The 13,712-nt window shown below is 56.4% G+C and overlaps 1 protein-coding gene across 4 annotated transcripts; it reads left to right on the forward strand.

Moving 5' to 3' along the window:
* Positions 1-2,003: 2,003 nt before the first annotated feature.
* Positions 2,004-13,399, forward strand: SH3BP5L (SH3 binding domain protein 5 like). 4 transcript variants are annotated; one of them, XM_019719747.3, is made up of 7 exons: positions 2,004-2,122; positions 2,524-3,145; positions 8,057-8,119; positions 8,253-8,381; positions 9,791-9,952; positions 11,156-11,329; positions 11,740-13,399. In XM_019719747.3, exons 2-7 carry the CDS (start codon positions 2,963-2,965, stop codon positions 12,178-12,180), a joined length of 1,152 nt encoding a protein of 383 aa, XP_019575306.2. In that variant the 5' UTR covers positions 2,004-2,122; positions 2,524-2,962; the 3' UTR covers positions 12,181-13,399. The 4 variants fall into 4 exon arrangements, with proteins under 4 accessions (XP_019575306.2, XP_019575305.2, XP_074169416.1 ...); XM_019719746.3 differs by having other exon boundaries at positions 2,007-2,140; XM_088798546.1 differs by having other exon boundaries at positions 2,118-2,286.
* The last annotated feature ends 313 nt before the right edge of the window (positions 13,400-13,712 follow it).

The raw sequence follows: 13,712 nt of genomic DNA on the forward strand, positions 1-13,712 counted from the left end.
TAAATCAACACACCACCGAAGAGGAAACCCAGGACAAGGTGACTCAAGGGCTAAAAAAGGATGAGAAAAAACAACCCAGTGTCAGCTGTCAGTGATTTGGCAATGTTCGGAGCACACATGACCTTATCTTTGTACCTGTTGTGTGTTGGCAGGAGCAGAAGCCAGAATACAGAGGTAAATGGGAGGTGAGGAAGTGAAGATGACCCTGATGATTGAAAGGCGTATGTTTTGTATTGAACATGTCAAGTTCAATATGTGCTAGGAAGAGATGATAGGAAAGGCATGCTGTCCAATAATGGAAACCAATAGCCACACGTGGCTATTTAAATTAGAATTAATTACATTAAAATGAGTTATTTAATAATTGTAGCTCCATTTCGAGTGCTCAATGGCTAACACAGCGAGTGGTGACCATTTCAGAGTGATATAGAACATTTCCATCATTGCAGAAAGGTACACTGGAGAGTGTTGCTCTAGAACAGTCTTAATTCATCATGTCTACAAGGGCCTCAATAAAACAAGCCAGGGCACAGAGCTCCTCACCTCCCCCTCTCAATCCATACGTGATGAGATTGCATTTGGTCTCGAGTGCCAACCCTGGGAGAAGCCAGAAGACAACACATCAGGCGTGATGGGGGGCAGTTTGGGCATTACATGTACTCGAGATGTTTCTCACCAAATGCTGCAAAGATCCGTGATAACTAGAGCTCATGATTACAAAGCACTGGACAAACATGGAAAGGAGCTGTGGGACAAGGTGCAAGGGTGACATACACTGGCATAGTGCTGAATGGGAACCATGGGAAGGATTCCGGCCAGGGTAGACAGGAAGTGGTGGGTAAAATGGAGTCATCACAGTGAAACTCCAGCTTTACAAAATTAAAGTGACTGCTGGAGAGTAAACAAATACATTCATTTCCACATGTAACCTTTAAGGGTTTTGCATGGAACCTTAACAATAAGGACCATGACAGAAGACTGAGACGTTACTCTCCACCAGATCATCCACTTAGGACACTCAGTCAGCAGGACACTGCAGACTTACTGCAGTGGGAAATGTCATTGCTAGCATTTAAAACACAAAACTCCTTTCCTAATTTGGGGGAAAGTTTTCTTTGAAATCACTCTTAAAGGAATATTCGGCTCTACTTCTTATAACTTTTTTTTTATGTGGTGATTCAGGGGTGAGGAGATGAAGGTGGGGATACAAAGGATAATTCGTCCGTTTGCCTGCCACACGTCAGGGTAAACCCTGACCTGCTCCGAAGAAGTCGGGTCTTTTGTAAAAGACACGTCCGCCCCCAAGTCGCTCCGCTCAGGTCTTGTCACTGATGCGCCAAGTTACTCCTCCTCGCGGGCTTTCGAGCGCCTAGGGCACCCAGTTCACGTTGACATATTCCTGTAAGCGCTCCCGGCGTCATCAGTGCCATACCCAGGGACAGGGCCTGTCTCGGGGTGGGGCTGTACCAGTGGCGCCAGCCGGAGGCACATCGGAGCCATCGATTAGGCACCGTTACTAAGGGCATCGCTGAATTCACTGCAGCGAGGGGAATCACTTCTGTAAAAGCCACCATTTGTCTAACGGCTGAGTCCATTCGGCCCGGACTAGAACGGCCGCACCACCTATAGGGAACGCAGCTGCTCACCTCCTGCGCCACTTCTGACTTCCCGGGCGGGGCCGGAAGTGGCTGTCCAGCAACCGGAGTAGCAGCGCCGTAAAGCAGGATGGCAGCGCTCTCTTCGGGCGTCGGTTGTCCAATCCTCGTTGTATTTCTAGCACTTACATACCCATCAGGGGCTCTCGACTTGCATCACAAACCTTAGTTCTCTCAGCACAGCTTGCTCATGTTTCAATCCCATCCAGCTGCGGTGGAGGACGGGCTGGAAGCAACTCGCGGCGCGCCCGACCGCCGTGGGGCGCCATGTTGTACGGACCGAAGGCCGGGCGGGCGGGCGTCCGGCCGTCCGGATGTGGCCGCCTTGCAGCATAGTGGGAGAGGGAGGGCGTTGTCCCGGGTGACGCACTTCCGCCTCCTGTCGGCCGCGTCCGGTTTAGTTGGACCAGCTTGTAACCGGGAGGAGGGGAAGGTTGTTTGCTTGGAGGATCTCTGCGCTCTGCAGGGTAAACGGTGGTGAGATTGTGAGTGGAGGGCCTTTGCGCCTCGCTGTGTCGGAGTCTGGGGACAGGGTCCGTGGGGTCGAGAAACGGTGTGGGGTTGGAGACGCGGAGCTCGAGTGTTCGCGGGCTGGAGACACAAGGAGGTGGGGCGGGGCTGGCGGGCTGAGGTGAGTGGCTGGGTGCGGCGGCGGCAGACGTGGGAGTGGAGGGGAGCGTGAGCCGTGCAGCTGGGGCGCGAGGAGAAGGACCTCAAGACCTAAAGGGCTGAGAAGTGGAGGTGGGCGCCGGTCGTAATGCGGGGTGTGCGAGTCGAGATTGGGGTCCTTGGTTGGCCGAGGGCTTACAGGCGCTGGTGGCCGACATTCTGAGGCTGAACATGTCCTTGGCCTTTGTTCCCCTTGCAGCTCCCCAGAGACTCTCCTCCGCAGCCTGCGCTCGGCCCAGCCTTCTCTCTCCAGCTGTCACCCCGGTCTGGAGGCACTTGCCTCCGCCCTCCCGAATGGTGCGCCTCCTCGCAGGCCTCGGCCCAGGATCCAGGCCCCCTTTGCCCCCTGCCTCGGAGCAGCAGCTCGGGGTCCCTCCTGGTGGGCTCCCTGTGGCTGGGAGGGAAGAACTTTTGCACAGACGAGGCTGTAACTCTAGGAACCCCGCTGACGACTTGAATCTTGGCCTTTAACCGCCTGTGAGGTTCTTCCTTTACCAGTTCTTTGAGAAGTTGCTCCTTTACCAGTCTTTGAGAAGAGAACCCTTGCCACCCAGAGCCCAGGAAACCTCAAGCTGGGGCCCTGGTCCCAGCATGTTCATCCTGTCTTGTGCCTAGGGCTGTGCCGTCTCCAGGTCGGCATGGCTGAGCTCAGGCAGGTTCCAGGAGGGCGGGAGACCCCCCAGGGGGAGCTGCGGCCAGACGTTGTAGAGGATGAAGTTTCTCCCAGCCCAGTGGCAGAGGAGTCCCGAGGCGGTGGGAGCAACAGTTGTGAGGCCAAATTGTCCCCAAGAGAAGATGAAGAACTGGACCCTAGAATACAGGTGAGGAGACTGATGGGGGAGAGATTGAGAGGCCTGCTTTTCTGGAGAGCTGGCACATGAATGCACTGGGGTTTGTCAACAAATCATTGCAACGCAGTGTGACAGGTGCTAACAGGTTTGTCTGGGATGGCCAGCCTGAGTGCCTGGGGTGTGTGGCTGAAGCCTCACTAAAGAAGAGAGGCGACAAATTGGTGGCAGACCGAGAAGGCACACTCAGGTCAGTCATTGTTGAGTAGAACTGTTGTTCTTGCCAGACACACAGAGGGGCTGTCAGCTCCAAGACTGGCGTGACTGGGAATGAGGGGAGGTGGTTTTGAGACTGGGGGGCACTCTCACCTTATGCACAGTGCCTCCCAGGCACATTCACATTGTGAAGGTTGAGAGCGCTCACATCTTGTAAAGGAGGCACTAGCTTTCAGCCTGGAAGGAAACCTGATATGCTCGGGATGTTGTATGAGTCGTGGTCGGCCATTACTAACACACATGCTGGGCTCTGATGGTGCCAAGTCTGTCAAGTGAATGCAGGAGCTGATGTGTCACCTTGGAGTATTTGCAGGCTGGGTGGTCAGTAGGGCACATCTTGGGGAAGGAGACATGGAGTGATGGGTGAGTGGGGGACAGGAACCGGATGGAGGACATGCTTGGCCAGCCTGGGCTGGACTGCAGTGTTGCCAGGCAGTGGCTGCCAAAGGCTTCCTGCGGAAGCTGCTTGGGCAGGAGAGGGCCAGGATGTGTCTGTGTGTCTGGGGCTGAGTCTTCCCTTTGGGCCATAACGTCTCTAAGATTCTGATGTGGAGGCGACTCACCTCTGTTGGTGTCCCTGGGCTTGCATCCCCTGTCTTGTCTATCAGCAGAGCGTCAGAGTACTTTTGTGCATCCAGGAGAAATCACGGCTGGCTCTGGCACCCTGCTAATCCTCTTGGGGTTCCCAGGATGTGTGAGTGCTGTGTCCATGCTCACAGTGCAGCACTGGTGAGCATAAGTCAGTGACATTGAAGTCAGCTCAGTCTGCTGCTGGTGCTACAGATTTGTCGTCCACCAAGGAAACAAATGGGTGTGAGAGGAGCCCTGGGTTAAGATTTGGGTGACCTCCAGCCTGTGATCTGTGATTTTCACATTGGGCGAGTAATCTCCACGAGCCTCGGTTCCTTTGTCTATAAACAGAGGTTGGCCACGCTGATTTGCATGACCCTTTTGACACCGTCTTATGATTCTTTTTCTCAGACTTGTTAGTCTGTCTCCTGGTGACAGTTTGTGGGGAGCGCTTTGGGAGAGACCCCTGTGCTGTTGGGGAGGAGGACAGTGACGTGCTGCGTGCCCTGCAGTGTTCTTGGTCCTGCTCCCAGGAGAGCCACCAGTTCTCTGTCCTGGCTGTGTCCCTGTACCCACATGGGCAGAGGTGGTGCTAGGGGGAGTCACTGCCATGTTGCACTGTGCAGTCACATAGCCACCAGCTGCACGTGGCTACTTAAATAAAATCAATTGAAAGTAAATAAAAATGGACAATGCAGCTCCCAGGTGCTGTGGGCAGTATGGAAGTAGACCATTCTGTCATTATGGGCAGACCCATTGGATGAGCTCTGTGAGGGCTGGAGAGCACTGGGCACATGAGTTCCCTGGCCTCTAGTGAGCCCACCGTCTCACTGGGGTGAGAGGAGGGCAGGCCCTAATCTGTCTTACCAGACTGGGAGGCACGCTGTGGGTTATGTGGGGAGGACAGGCCTCCCTCATTGGTGGCACGCAGAGGGCCTGCGCTCCAGCCTCAGCAGACACAGCCCTTCTGGATGGGGTTGGTGGTGGGGACAACAGTGGGGCAGGTGTCTTTGCAGGTCTCTTCTAGTGTTGACAGCACAAAGCCCGTCTTCCCCTGACAGTGCATTCAGTGGGTCTCCACCCACAGAACCCTCAGAACCCACCAAGGAGCTTTCAGAACACTTGTTCCTGAGCTGTGCCAAGACAGTAGAACCGTGGTCTGGAGGCGGGAGGTGGCTCTAACCTGCAGCCTGGGCTGGGGACCCTGCTCAGGTGTTTCCTGGGACTTCGGGCAAGGCTCTTACCGATGTGGGGTCTGGGACTTGGCAGGCAGGCAGCCCGCCCGCCTGTGTTCCCGTTGTCTCCTGGGACTCCTCTGGGAGCTGGAGGGAAGCCAGCTGGAGGCCAGCTCCAGGCCTTTGGGGACTATGCTGTCCCCCAGGAAAGGCCACTGGTTGTGTGTCCATGTCTTGACCCTAGTATAGTTTTCTGAGGCCTGCAAGCTGGTGGGACAGAGAGGGTCCCAGGGGAGGGGAGCCGGCAGGGAGGGTGGTGCTGGATGGGCCTGGGTCTCCTCCCATGCGGCTTTCTCAGCCACCTTTGTGATGGGCCAGCCGTTCTTTCCTGAGGTGAGTACATACAGTCACTCAGACACCCCTCCTCAGGCTCTGCAGGGTAACTTTGTAGCTTGTGAGTCCTCACTGAAGTGTCTGTTTGGCTCCCAGCCATCTTCCCCTGTTTCCATCCTGGGTCTGCCTGTCAGCTTGGGTTAGTGCTTTGATGGCCTGCATGGTGGGCAGGCACATGTGCAGCCTGAGCATGCAGGCCTCTGCCTCCATGGCCCGCGTCCTGGAACTGCACCAAGTGCCCGTGAAGGTCACCCTCCTGCTGGCTGTGGGCTCACTGACCAGCGATGTTCGCTGACTCAGAGTTCACTCTCTTCAACTTCCATTTCAATGGCTGCCAGGAGTCCCAGGTGGGGCAGGCCAGACTGAACATGTCCCCAGCCATCCAAAAGGCCCAGTGCTCGCGGTCTCCGCTAGGCCTCATTTCCTGACTGTCTCCACCCCCTTGCTCACCCTGCCCTCCAGCATGTTAGGAAGAGGAGCAGAACTCACGAACAGAAGCATGAATGGCCAGACGGCTGTGCTGGTGTGCATTCCCACCCTTGGCCAGGAACCAGAGCCATGCACGTCCCTTTTCCAGTGGGGTGACCTTGTAGAGCCACTCACTCTGACGACCTTGTCAGCCTGGGAGCACTTTGGGCCATGGAATGGAGTAGGAGCCGGTCTGGACCTTGGTTTGCTTATGGAGACATTTCAGGGTGGCCTGTACCTGCATCCTCTTCTCCCCCAGAACCAGTGTGTGCTGCCCTCCCAGGCCTGTCCCTCCCCTACCAGGGCCATGGCTTTGCAAGTTGATGGTAATCCTGTGTTCTATGAGGTGTCATGCAGGGGCATCCATAGTCCTAGGAGGGTGGTCACAGCTGCAGGAAAGCAGATCGAAGGGCAGGTCCTGGACCCAGCCCCAATTGTGTCCCCATGCCCCACCCCCTTGTCTCTTTTCTGTGGAAGCCAATGAGCTGGGAGGGCTGCATGCCTCCCACGGGCCGTCAGCCACAGGAGCTGGGCCCGTAGGGACAGGTGGCCTTTCACCCTGACAGGAGTTACCTCTTCTGAGGGCCCTTGGGGGTGATCCCATTAGTTGCAAGTGACGTCCTTGCTAGGGAGGCACTGAAACTCGAGTTCTGTGTTGGTTGGGGTGCTCCCTGGAGCCTCCCCTGGAGTCCCAGAGCCGTGTTGGTGCATGTAGTTCCAGACTGTCTTGTCTTATGGACACTGGGTTGTGTGACTGACATGGCCATGTGCACCAGCTTCTAGACCTGCACTGTTCTCTGCGGCGGCCATTCGCCAGTAGCCAGGTTGAGATGTGCCCTGATGGTCAGCTGTGTGTGGATTTCAAAGGCAGAGAGAAAGACAACATGAATTATTTTAAAAAAGTAAAGACGTTGCTAATAATTTATTCTGATAACATGTTGAAATGATAAACATTCGGGCGTACTGGGTTAAACAAAATGTTACAGTTCGATCTGTTTGGTTTTGCTTTCTTTAAATGTGGCTACTAGGAAACTAAAAAGTGCACGTGAAGCTCACTTGTATTTTTCTTGGATGGTGGTGTTCCTTCAAGTTCAGCGTCAGGTTCGAGGCAGGGTCAGGTTCGAGGCAGGGTCTGCGCTGGGGTGGGCATGTGTACCATCACACCTGTGCTCTTGGTCTGCTCTGTTTCTTCCTCTTACTGTGACCAGGGCACATAGCTTGGTGTCCTGGCCTCAAACTTGCTGACCCAAATCTTGCAGGGCCTGAGGAGGGCATCGAAATCAAAGGACTAAAAGGGTCATATGCTGGGTTGTTGGGGGGCCAGGCGAGGCAGAGACAGCATGACTCACACCAAGTGTGTCCATGCTTGGGCCATGGGCAGCAGGCAGACACAGGCGGGGCCCTCAGCACCGGGCATTCCTGGGGACACTGCTTTTGCATAGGGGTGTCCTTGGCCTGCTGGGCTCCAGGAGCTTGACTGACAAAGGTCAGGGACAAACACTTGGGGCCAGCACACCTCCCTGCTCCATGCCAGGTGCTCCTGGGGCCAGTGTGTCTGGTGACTTCTTCCCAGCCCTCTTCCTGGGTCCCACAGGATCTGCTATGTGGGGACCAGGGGTCGCTGTCACCCTATTGCCTGAGCAAGTCTCGGGCCTTCTGCCCTCACCGAATCTGGCTTCAGTTACCCACCAGGTCCTCATGACTGCTGATCCTGCATTTCCCTGGGACACTGCAGGTGGCCTCTCCACCCCTGTGCATGGCCTGGTGCTTCTCACCGAGCATCTGTCTGTCGCCACACTGCTACTTCCTGTGCATGCATCAGGCCTGGCCTGGTGCTGACTCTGCCACCCCCACTGCCCAGCAGGCCACCACCCCACCTGTGTGGCCTCTCAGGTGGTCTGTGTTGAGCACAGGCACAAGCCTGTACCATCCGAATCCGAGTTCCTCATCACAGTGGGGGTTTCCCTACCCAGACATGGGTGGATGGGGACAGTGTGTCGGGCCAGGGGGCAGTGGCGGGGTGGGGGGGCTCTCCCTGTCCTGACTGCCCCTTCTGCGGCAGGAGGAGTTGGAGCAGCTGAACCAGGCCAGCGAGGACATCAACCAGGCCGAGCTGCAGCTGGATGTGAGTGCACCGCTCACCCCCTCTGGCTGCTCCTGGGTGCTGGCCCTGCCTCTCCCTGTTGGGCACAGGCAACAAGGCAGGAGGGACTGGGACCACACACATGCTCCCGCACCCACATCTGTCCCTTTGCCAGGAGGCCAGGACCACCTACCGGAGGACCCTGCAGGAGTCTGCGAGGAAGCTCAACACGCAGGGCTCCCACTTGGGGAGCTGCATCGAGAAGGCCCGGCCCTACTATGAGGCCCGACGGATGGCCAAGGAGGTACGGCTGGGCTGCTGTGTGCCAGCAGGCACGCTTGGCTCTGCGCCTGCCTGTTGTGCTCAGTCCTCGCCCCTGGCTCATGTCTCTCTTTTATTTGCTTACCCCTCCACTCCTTCATCCTCTTCTCCCTTCTCTTTATACAAATAATATGGCTTCACTAAGAGAAGACTGTAATTGTAACTAACTGGAAAACAACATAAAGACAAGAAACCAAAATCACCCCAAATCCTGCCAAGCACATTTTACGACTCTTGTACCTGGGGTTTGCTTTGGTCAAGCATGGTGAGGTGACCGGCTCAGAGACAACAACCTTGAAAGAACAGGTTATTCCAGTTGCTAAACCCCGGGGGTCATGCCATGCCATGCCAGGCCACACAGGGAAGCACCTGGGTCCACCAGGAGGCAGAAGGCACAAGGGGAAACTTGGCTCACGGCCTTTTTCCTCGTTTTCCTGGGGAGGATTGGGTGGGGAAGGGTAGGCAACTTGGAGCAAATGTAGGATGGGACAGTGAGTAATTGGGACATGCTCCAGGCTCTGGTGCTGGTCCCTACTTTCTGGTACCTGGACCTGGGTGATTTAGGGCAGGGTCATATTGGCCTGATGTGTGAGCAGGGCAGGGAGGTGGTGGGCGTTGGCAGGCTGTTTGGCATGAGAAAGGTGTGCTCACAGAGGAGTTGTCATGCCTAGGAATTCACCAGCCCTGGGAGGGCAAGCAAGGCCCCCCAGGTGGCAGTGCATCATAAAATACAGAAAATAAAAAGCATGTTTACTATAATACAGATAACTCCTAAGAATTGTTTTTGTATACATCCTGCCAAAATAGGATTATACAGTTTGTGCTGTTTTTACTCCTTTTATTTACATTATGACATGGTTCCATGTCAATAAACATACATCCATCATGCCATCATTTTAAGGGCTGCTTAATATTTCCTTATATTAGATGTACTATATTCATTTAACCAGTTTTTGTTTGGTAAGCGTGGCTATGAAGAGCATCTGAGCACCTGTCTGATGACATCCTTCAGCTCCTTTGCTGGAATGGTGAAGGCCTTGGGCGGCTTGCTTTCTGAGACACTCAGTGCCTGACCACCTTTCAGCTAAAATGGCATGGACCTTTCTGTGCTCAGCAGAGCAGAAGACCAACAAGCGGCCTTTCAAACTGCTGTGTCTCACTCTCCCTCCACTGGCAGCGTTGTCCTTTTCCATTTTTGTCTACATTTACTCCTCTCAGGCGATATCCTCACCAAATGTTCTTTATAGAATGTTCTTCCTCTGCATTCATCCTTAGTGCAGTTTGAGAAGTGAAGCCAACAGTGTGATGAGTCTTCCATCCTCCCCCAGCACGGGTATCCATGGTAACTGGGGGTCCTTTGGGGCTCCTGCCTTGACAGCCCTCTCCCCCTAGGCCCAGCAGGAGACACAGAAGGCGGCCCTGCGATACGAGCGGGCTGTTAGCATGCACAATGCTGCCCGGGAGATGGTGTTTGTGGCCGAGCAGGGCGTCATGGCTGACAAGAACCGGCTGGACCCTACGTGGCAAGAGATGCTCAACCACGCCACCTGCAAGGTGAGCCAGGCAGGGCTGGCAGGTCCCCTTCCCAGCTCCCCCTCTTTTGCTGCCGCTCCACCCATCACGCTTCTCGCTCCTTCATGTGTCCTGCGCTCCACTCTTCCCTCAGCTTTGACTGCTCCAGGCATAGCTTGTCCTTGCTGTGTCCTGTGTGGCCCCCACACACGGCCTTGTGATGCAGTGCGTCCCTGAGCCCTCAGCCCCAGATGTGGGAAACGCTTCACCCCTGCTGCTGCTCTGGGTTCAACACTTGCATCTTTTCTTTAGCTGTGACCCCTCAATTCTGTTTTCAGAATATTCTCCCATTCTTGACTGAGCTCTGCTACTGTGCCTTCATTTTAGAAGTACAATTTGTGTATCACTTCTAAGCTACTTGAAGGAGTACGGGGAGCGGGAAGATTGCTGGCACCAGCTCCAGTCTGCTGCCTTCACCTTGCAAGTATCTCAGTCTCTTCAGACTGTTACAACAAAATAGCACAAATGGGCGGCCTAAACAACACGTCGATTTCTCAGAGTCGCCCAATATCAAGGTGCAGGCCAACTTGATGTCTGGTTTCCAGACACCACTGTTTTGTCCCTGTGTCCTCACTTGGTGGAAAGGAGCTCTCCAGGGTCCTTTTATGAGGGCACTAATGACCCCATCACCTCTCACAAGGCCGCCTCCAATACCATCAACCTGGGGTTAGGGTTTCAGCATCTGAATTTTGGGGGACAGCGCCATTTAGTCTAGAGCAGCGTCAGGTTCCCCGAGTGCTGCTTAGTCCAGGGCCACGGCTTCAGACAGCAACCCGGGAAGGTGGGCAAGGTGTCTGGAGCCCTTGCCTGCCCCCTACTGGACTCGACAACCTCGTGCCGAGAGCTGTGGCTCCCCACCCTTGGGCTCCTGCCGCCTGTCGTCCCCCAGCCCCACCTGGCACTGAGGGCTCCCTGAAGATGATGGCTATGGCAGATGTGCTGGGACAGACACTGCCAACTGGCTCCTGACTTGTCCAGAGTTCCCAGAGCCCTCTCCAGGCAGCAGCAAGGTCGAATAGTGGGTGGCGCTGATAATAATAGGCAGCTGCGAGGACCCACTGTCCTTTGTGTCTCAGGAGATCTGTGTCCTCTCAAAGCTCTGCAGATGGTGGGAGTTTCCCCCAGGGTAACATTTGGAGTGTGTCCCAGCTCAGTGATGTGTATCCTCCACCCCACCTGGGCCAGGTGAACGAGGCAGAGGAGGAGCGGCTTCGTGGTGAGCGGGAACACCAGCGGGTGACACGGCTGTGCCAGCAGGCAGAAGCACGGGTGCAGGCCCTGCAGAAGACCCTCCGGCGTGCAATTGGCAAGAGCCGCCCATACTTTGAGCTGAAGGCCCAGTTCAGCCAGATCCTGGAGGTAGCTGAAGGGGGCACGGCAGGTGGGCATGGAGAGGGCGGGGAGAGGGATACCGGTCTGCTCCCCCAGCCAGGGTCAGTGTGGTGGGATGGACCCCACAGGAGTGCAAACTGGGATCGGGGTGGCTGCTGGCAGAGAATGGAGCTGAGGGGAGGTGAGCAAGAGAAAAAGTGAGATTTGGGGGAAACCAGGAAGAATGGGGAAGAGGAGCCTGCCAGGTAGGGAAAGGGGGCCCTGGTGGGAGAGGGGTGAGTGGGGATGAGGCCTGGGCGTGGGCAGGGAGACCATGGGACTTCTTCTGGGGCCAGGAGGGTGGGGCCTGTCACGGGGTTTGTGGTGGGTGGGGAGGACGGCCTGGGCCTGTGAGTGCCTCGTGGGTCACCTCATTCTGTCCCTGCCTCCTTACGCAGGAGCATAAGGCCAGGGTGACAGAGCTGGAGCAGCAGGTGGCCCAGGCCAAGACCCGATACTCGGTGGCCCTGCGCAACCTGGAGCAGATCAGCGAGCAGATCCATGCGCGGCGCCGCGGCCTGCCCCCTCAGCACCCGGGCCCACGGCGCTCCTCCCCGGTGGGTGCTGAGGCTGTGCCGGATGGCAGCGAGGACAGGGACAGCGGGATACTTGAAGGGGCTGAGGGTGGGGCATCAGAGGGAGGTCTGGGATCTGGCCCCACCCCCGACGCGGACACCTGGAGCCTGCTGAGCCTGCGCACCGTGGCCTCCGATCTGCAGAAGTGTGACTCAGTGGAGCACCTGCGGGGCTTGTCAGACCACACCAGCCTGGACGGCCAGGAGCTGGGGCCCCCGAGCGGGAGCCGCGGGGGCCGTCACCAGCGCAGCATCAGCCTATAGTCTGGATCAGGGCGGCACCCGTGGGTGAGGAGACTCTTGACTCCTGTCTTGGGCCCTCGTTTCCCCTGCAGAGGTCTGGTTGGCTGTGTCAACCCTGTAAGGTATACCCCCCCCCCGCCCCCCACCAAGTGTGACAGGTGACAGCTCTGCCTTGCCCCTTTAGGCTTTTCTCTGGCCCTCACGTCCTTCCTCCTGGCTCCTCACAGTCTGTCCACACCCTTTGCTGCCTCATTCTGACTCCTGTCCTTCAATCTGCCATCTGCCTCAGGGAACTTGGTCCAGAAGGCACAGGGAGGCCCATCTCAGGTGGGCGCTGGACGGGAGTGAATGGGTTCCCTCCCAAGGGCCCTAGGGATGTGGCAAAGCCCTCCTGACAGCCCTATGCTCTGTCCGAGTCTGCTCATGTGTAACCTGTGAGGTGCCTCTGGAGACACCACCCCAGCCCCTTCAGTGCTCCCTGCTCACAACCCAGGCCACTTTGCGTGCCCCACAGTGGGACTTGAAGGTGAAACCCAACACCAGTGTCAATGTGGGAGACATCACCAACTCCACACAGGCTCCCGTGTGCATGGCATTTTTCCAACGGGACTGGGCCCTTCGCGTCACCACGGTGCTATTGGGCCTGTAATGGTCCTGGGTGGGGGTGGAGATTTAAGGAGGTTCTGGTGGCTGAGGCCCTGGCCAGCCGTTGCAGAGTAGGCTGTACTATTCTGGGTAGAGGTTGCTGAGCCCAGTCTCGGCACCCCTTGAAGGACAGAGTGGGGAATCTGGTGCTCTTCTCCCAACCAAACCACCTATTTCATGGTTCCTTGGGGAATGCTCAGGTGTGGCTGCCCAGCTCCCCGAATGTGGGGAGGGGACCTGCCCTCCTCAGGGGACAGCTCCAGTGTCTGGTGGTGCTGCCTGGTGCTGTGTGTTGGGGGGCAAGATGGGGAATCTTTATCAGGTCTGGGTGCCTTGGGGAACTGGTCCTTCTGTCCCGCCCTGGGAGGTCTGATGGCTGGACTCTGGGCAGGAGGGTTGATGCCTAGGCCTGTGTGCACTGCCGTCGACGGGAGCAGTGGACCTTCACATGGAAGGTGTCTCTGTTATAGGGTTGAGACAGGATGGTCACAATGAGAACCACTGGGTCTGAGGTGGCCGTGGATGTGCATGTGCTACTGTGTGTGGGAAAAGGGTCTGCCCTTGATTTTATTTAAATAAAATAGTTTACGTAACAGTAACGTTTACTACCCCTATCAGGAAAGGATGGGGGAGAGGGAAGAAGGCAAGGGGACCTCTTTCTATGGAGTGGTCAGGGAAGGCCCCTGGGAGGTGAAGAGACGGATGAAGATTCAACCAGGCCATGGGAGGAGGGAGGCTTGTGATCACAGGTCTGGGGTGAGCGGCACTGGAGGCCCCCACCATCCTACTGGGTGAGGAGGGCTCTCTAGGGTATATGGTGGGGTGGACACACCAGCCACTATCGTGGCCTAGATGAGAGTGCGAGTCCCAGACAGGAGTGTGAAGAAGAGGATCATCAGGGTTATGGG

Source organism: Rhinolophus sinicus, chromosome 5 (assembly GCF_057876585.1).
Source record: "Rhinolophus sinicus isolate RSI-liver-muscle chromosome 5, RSI-T2T, whole genome shotgun sequence".
Taxonomy (NCBI): Eukaryota; Metazoa; Chordata; class Mammalia; order Chiroptera; family Rhinolophidae; genus Rhinolophus; species Rhinolophus sinicus.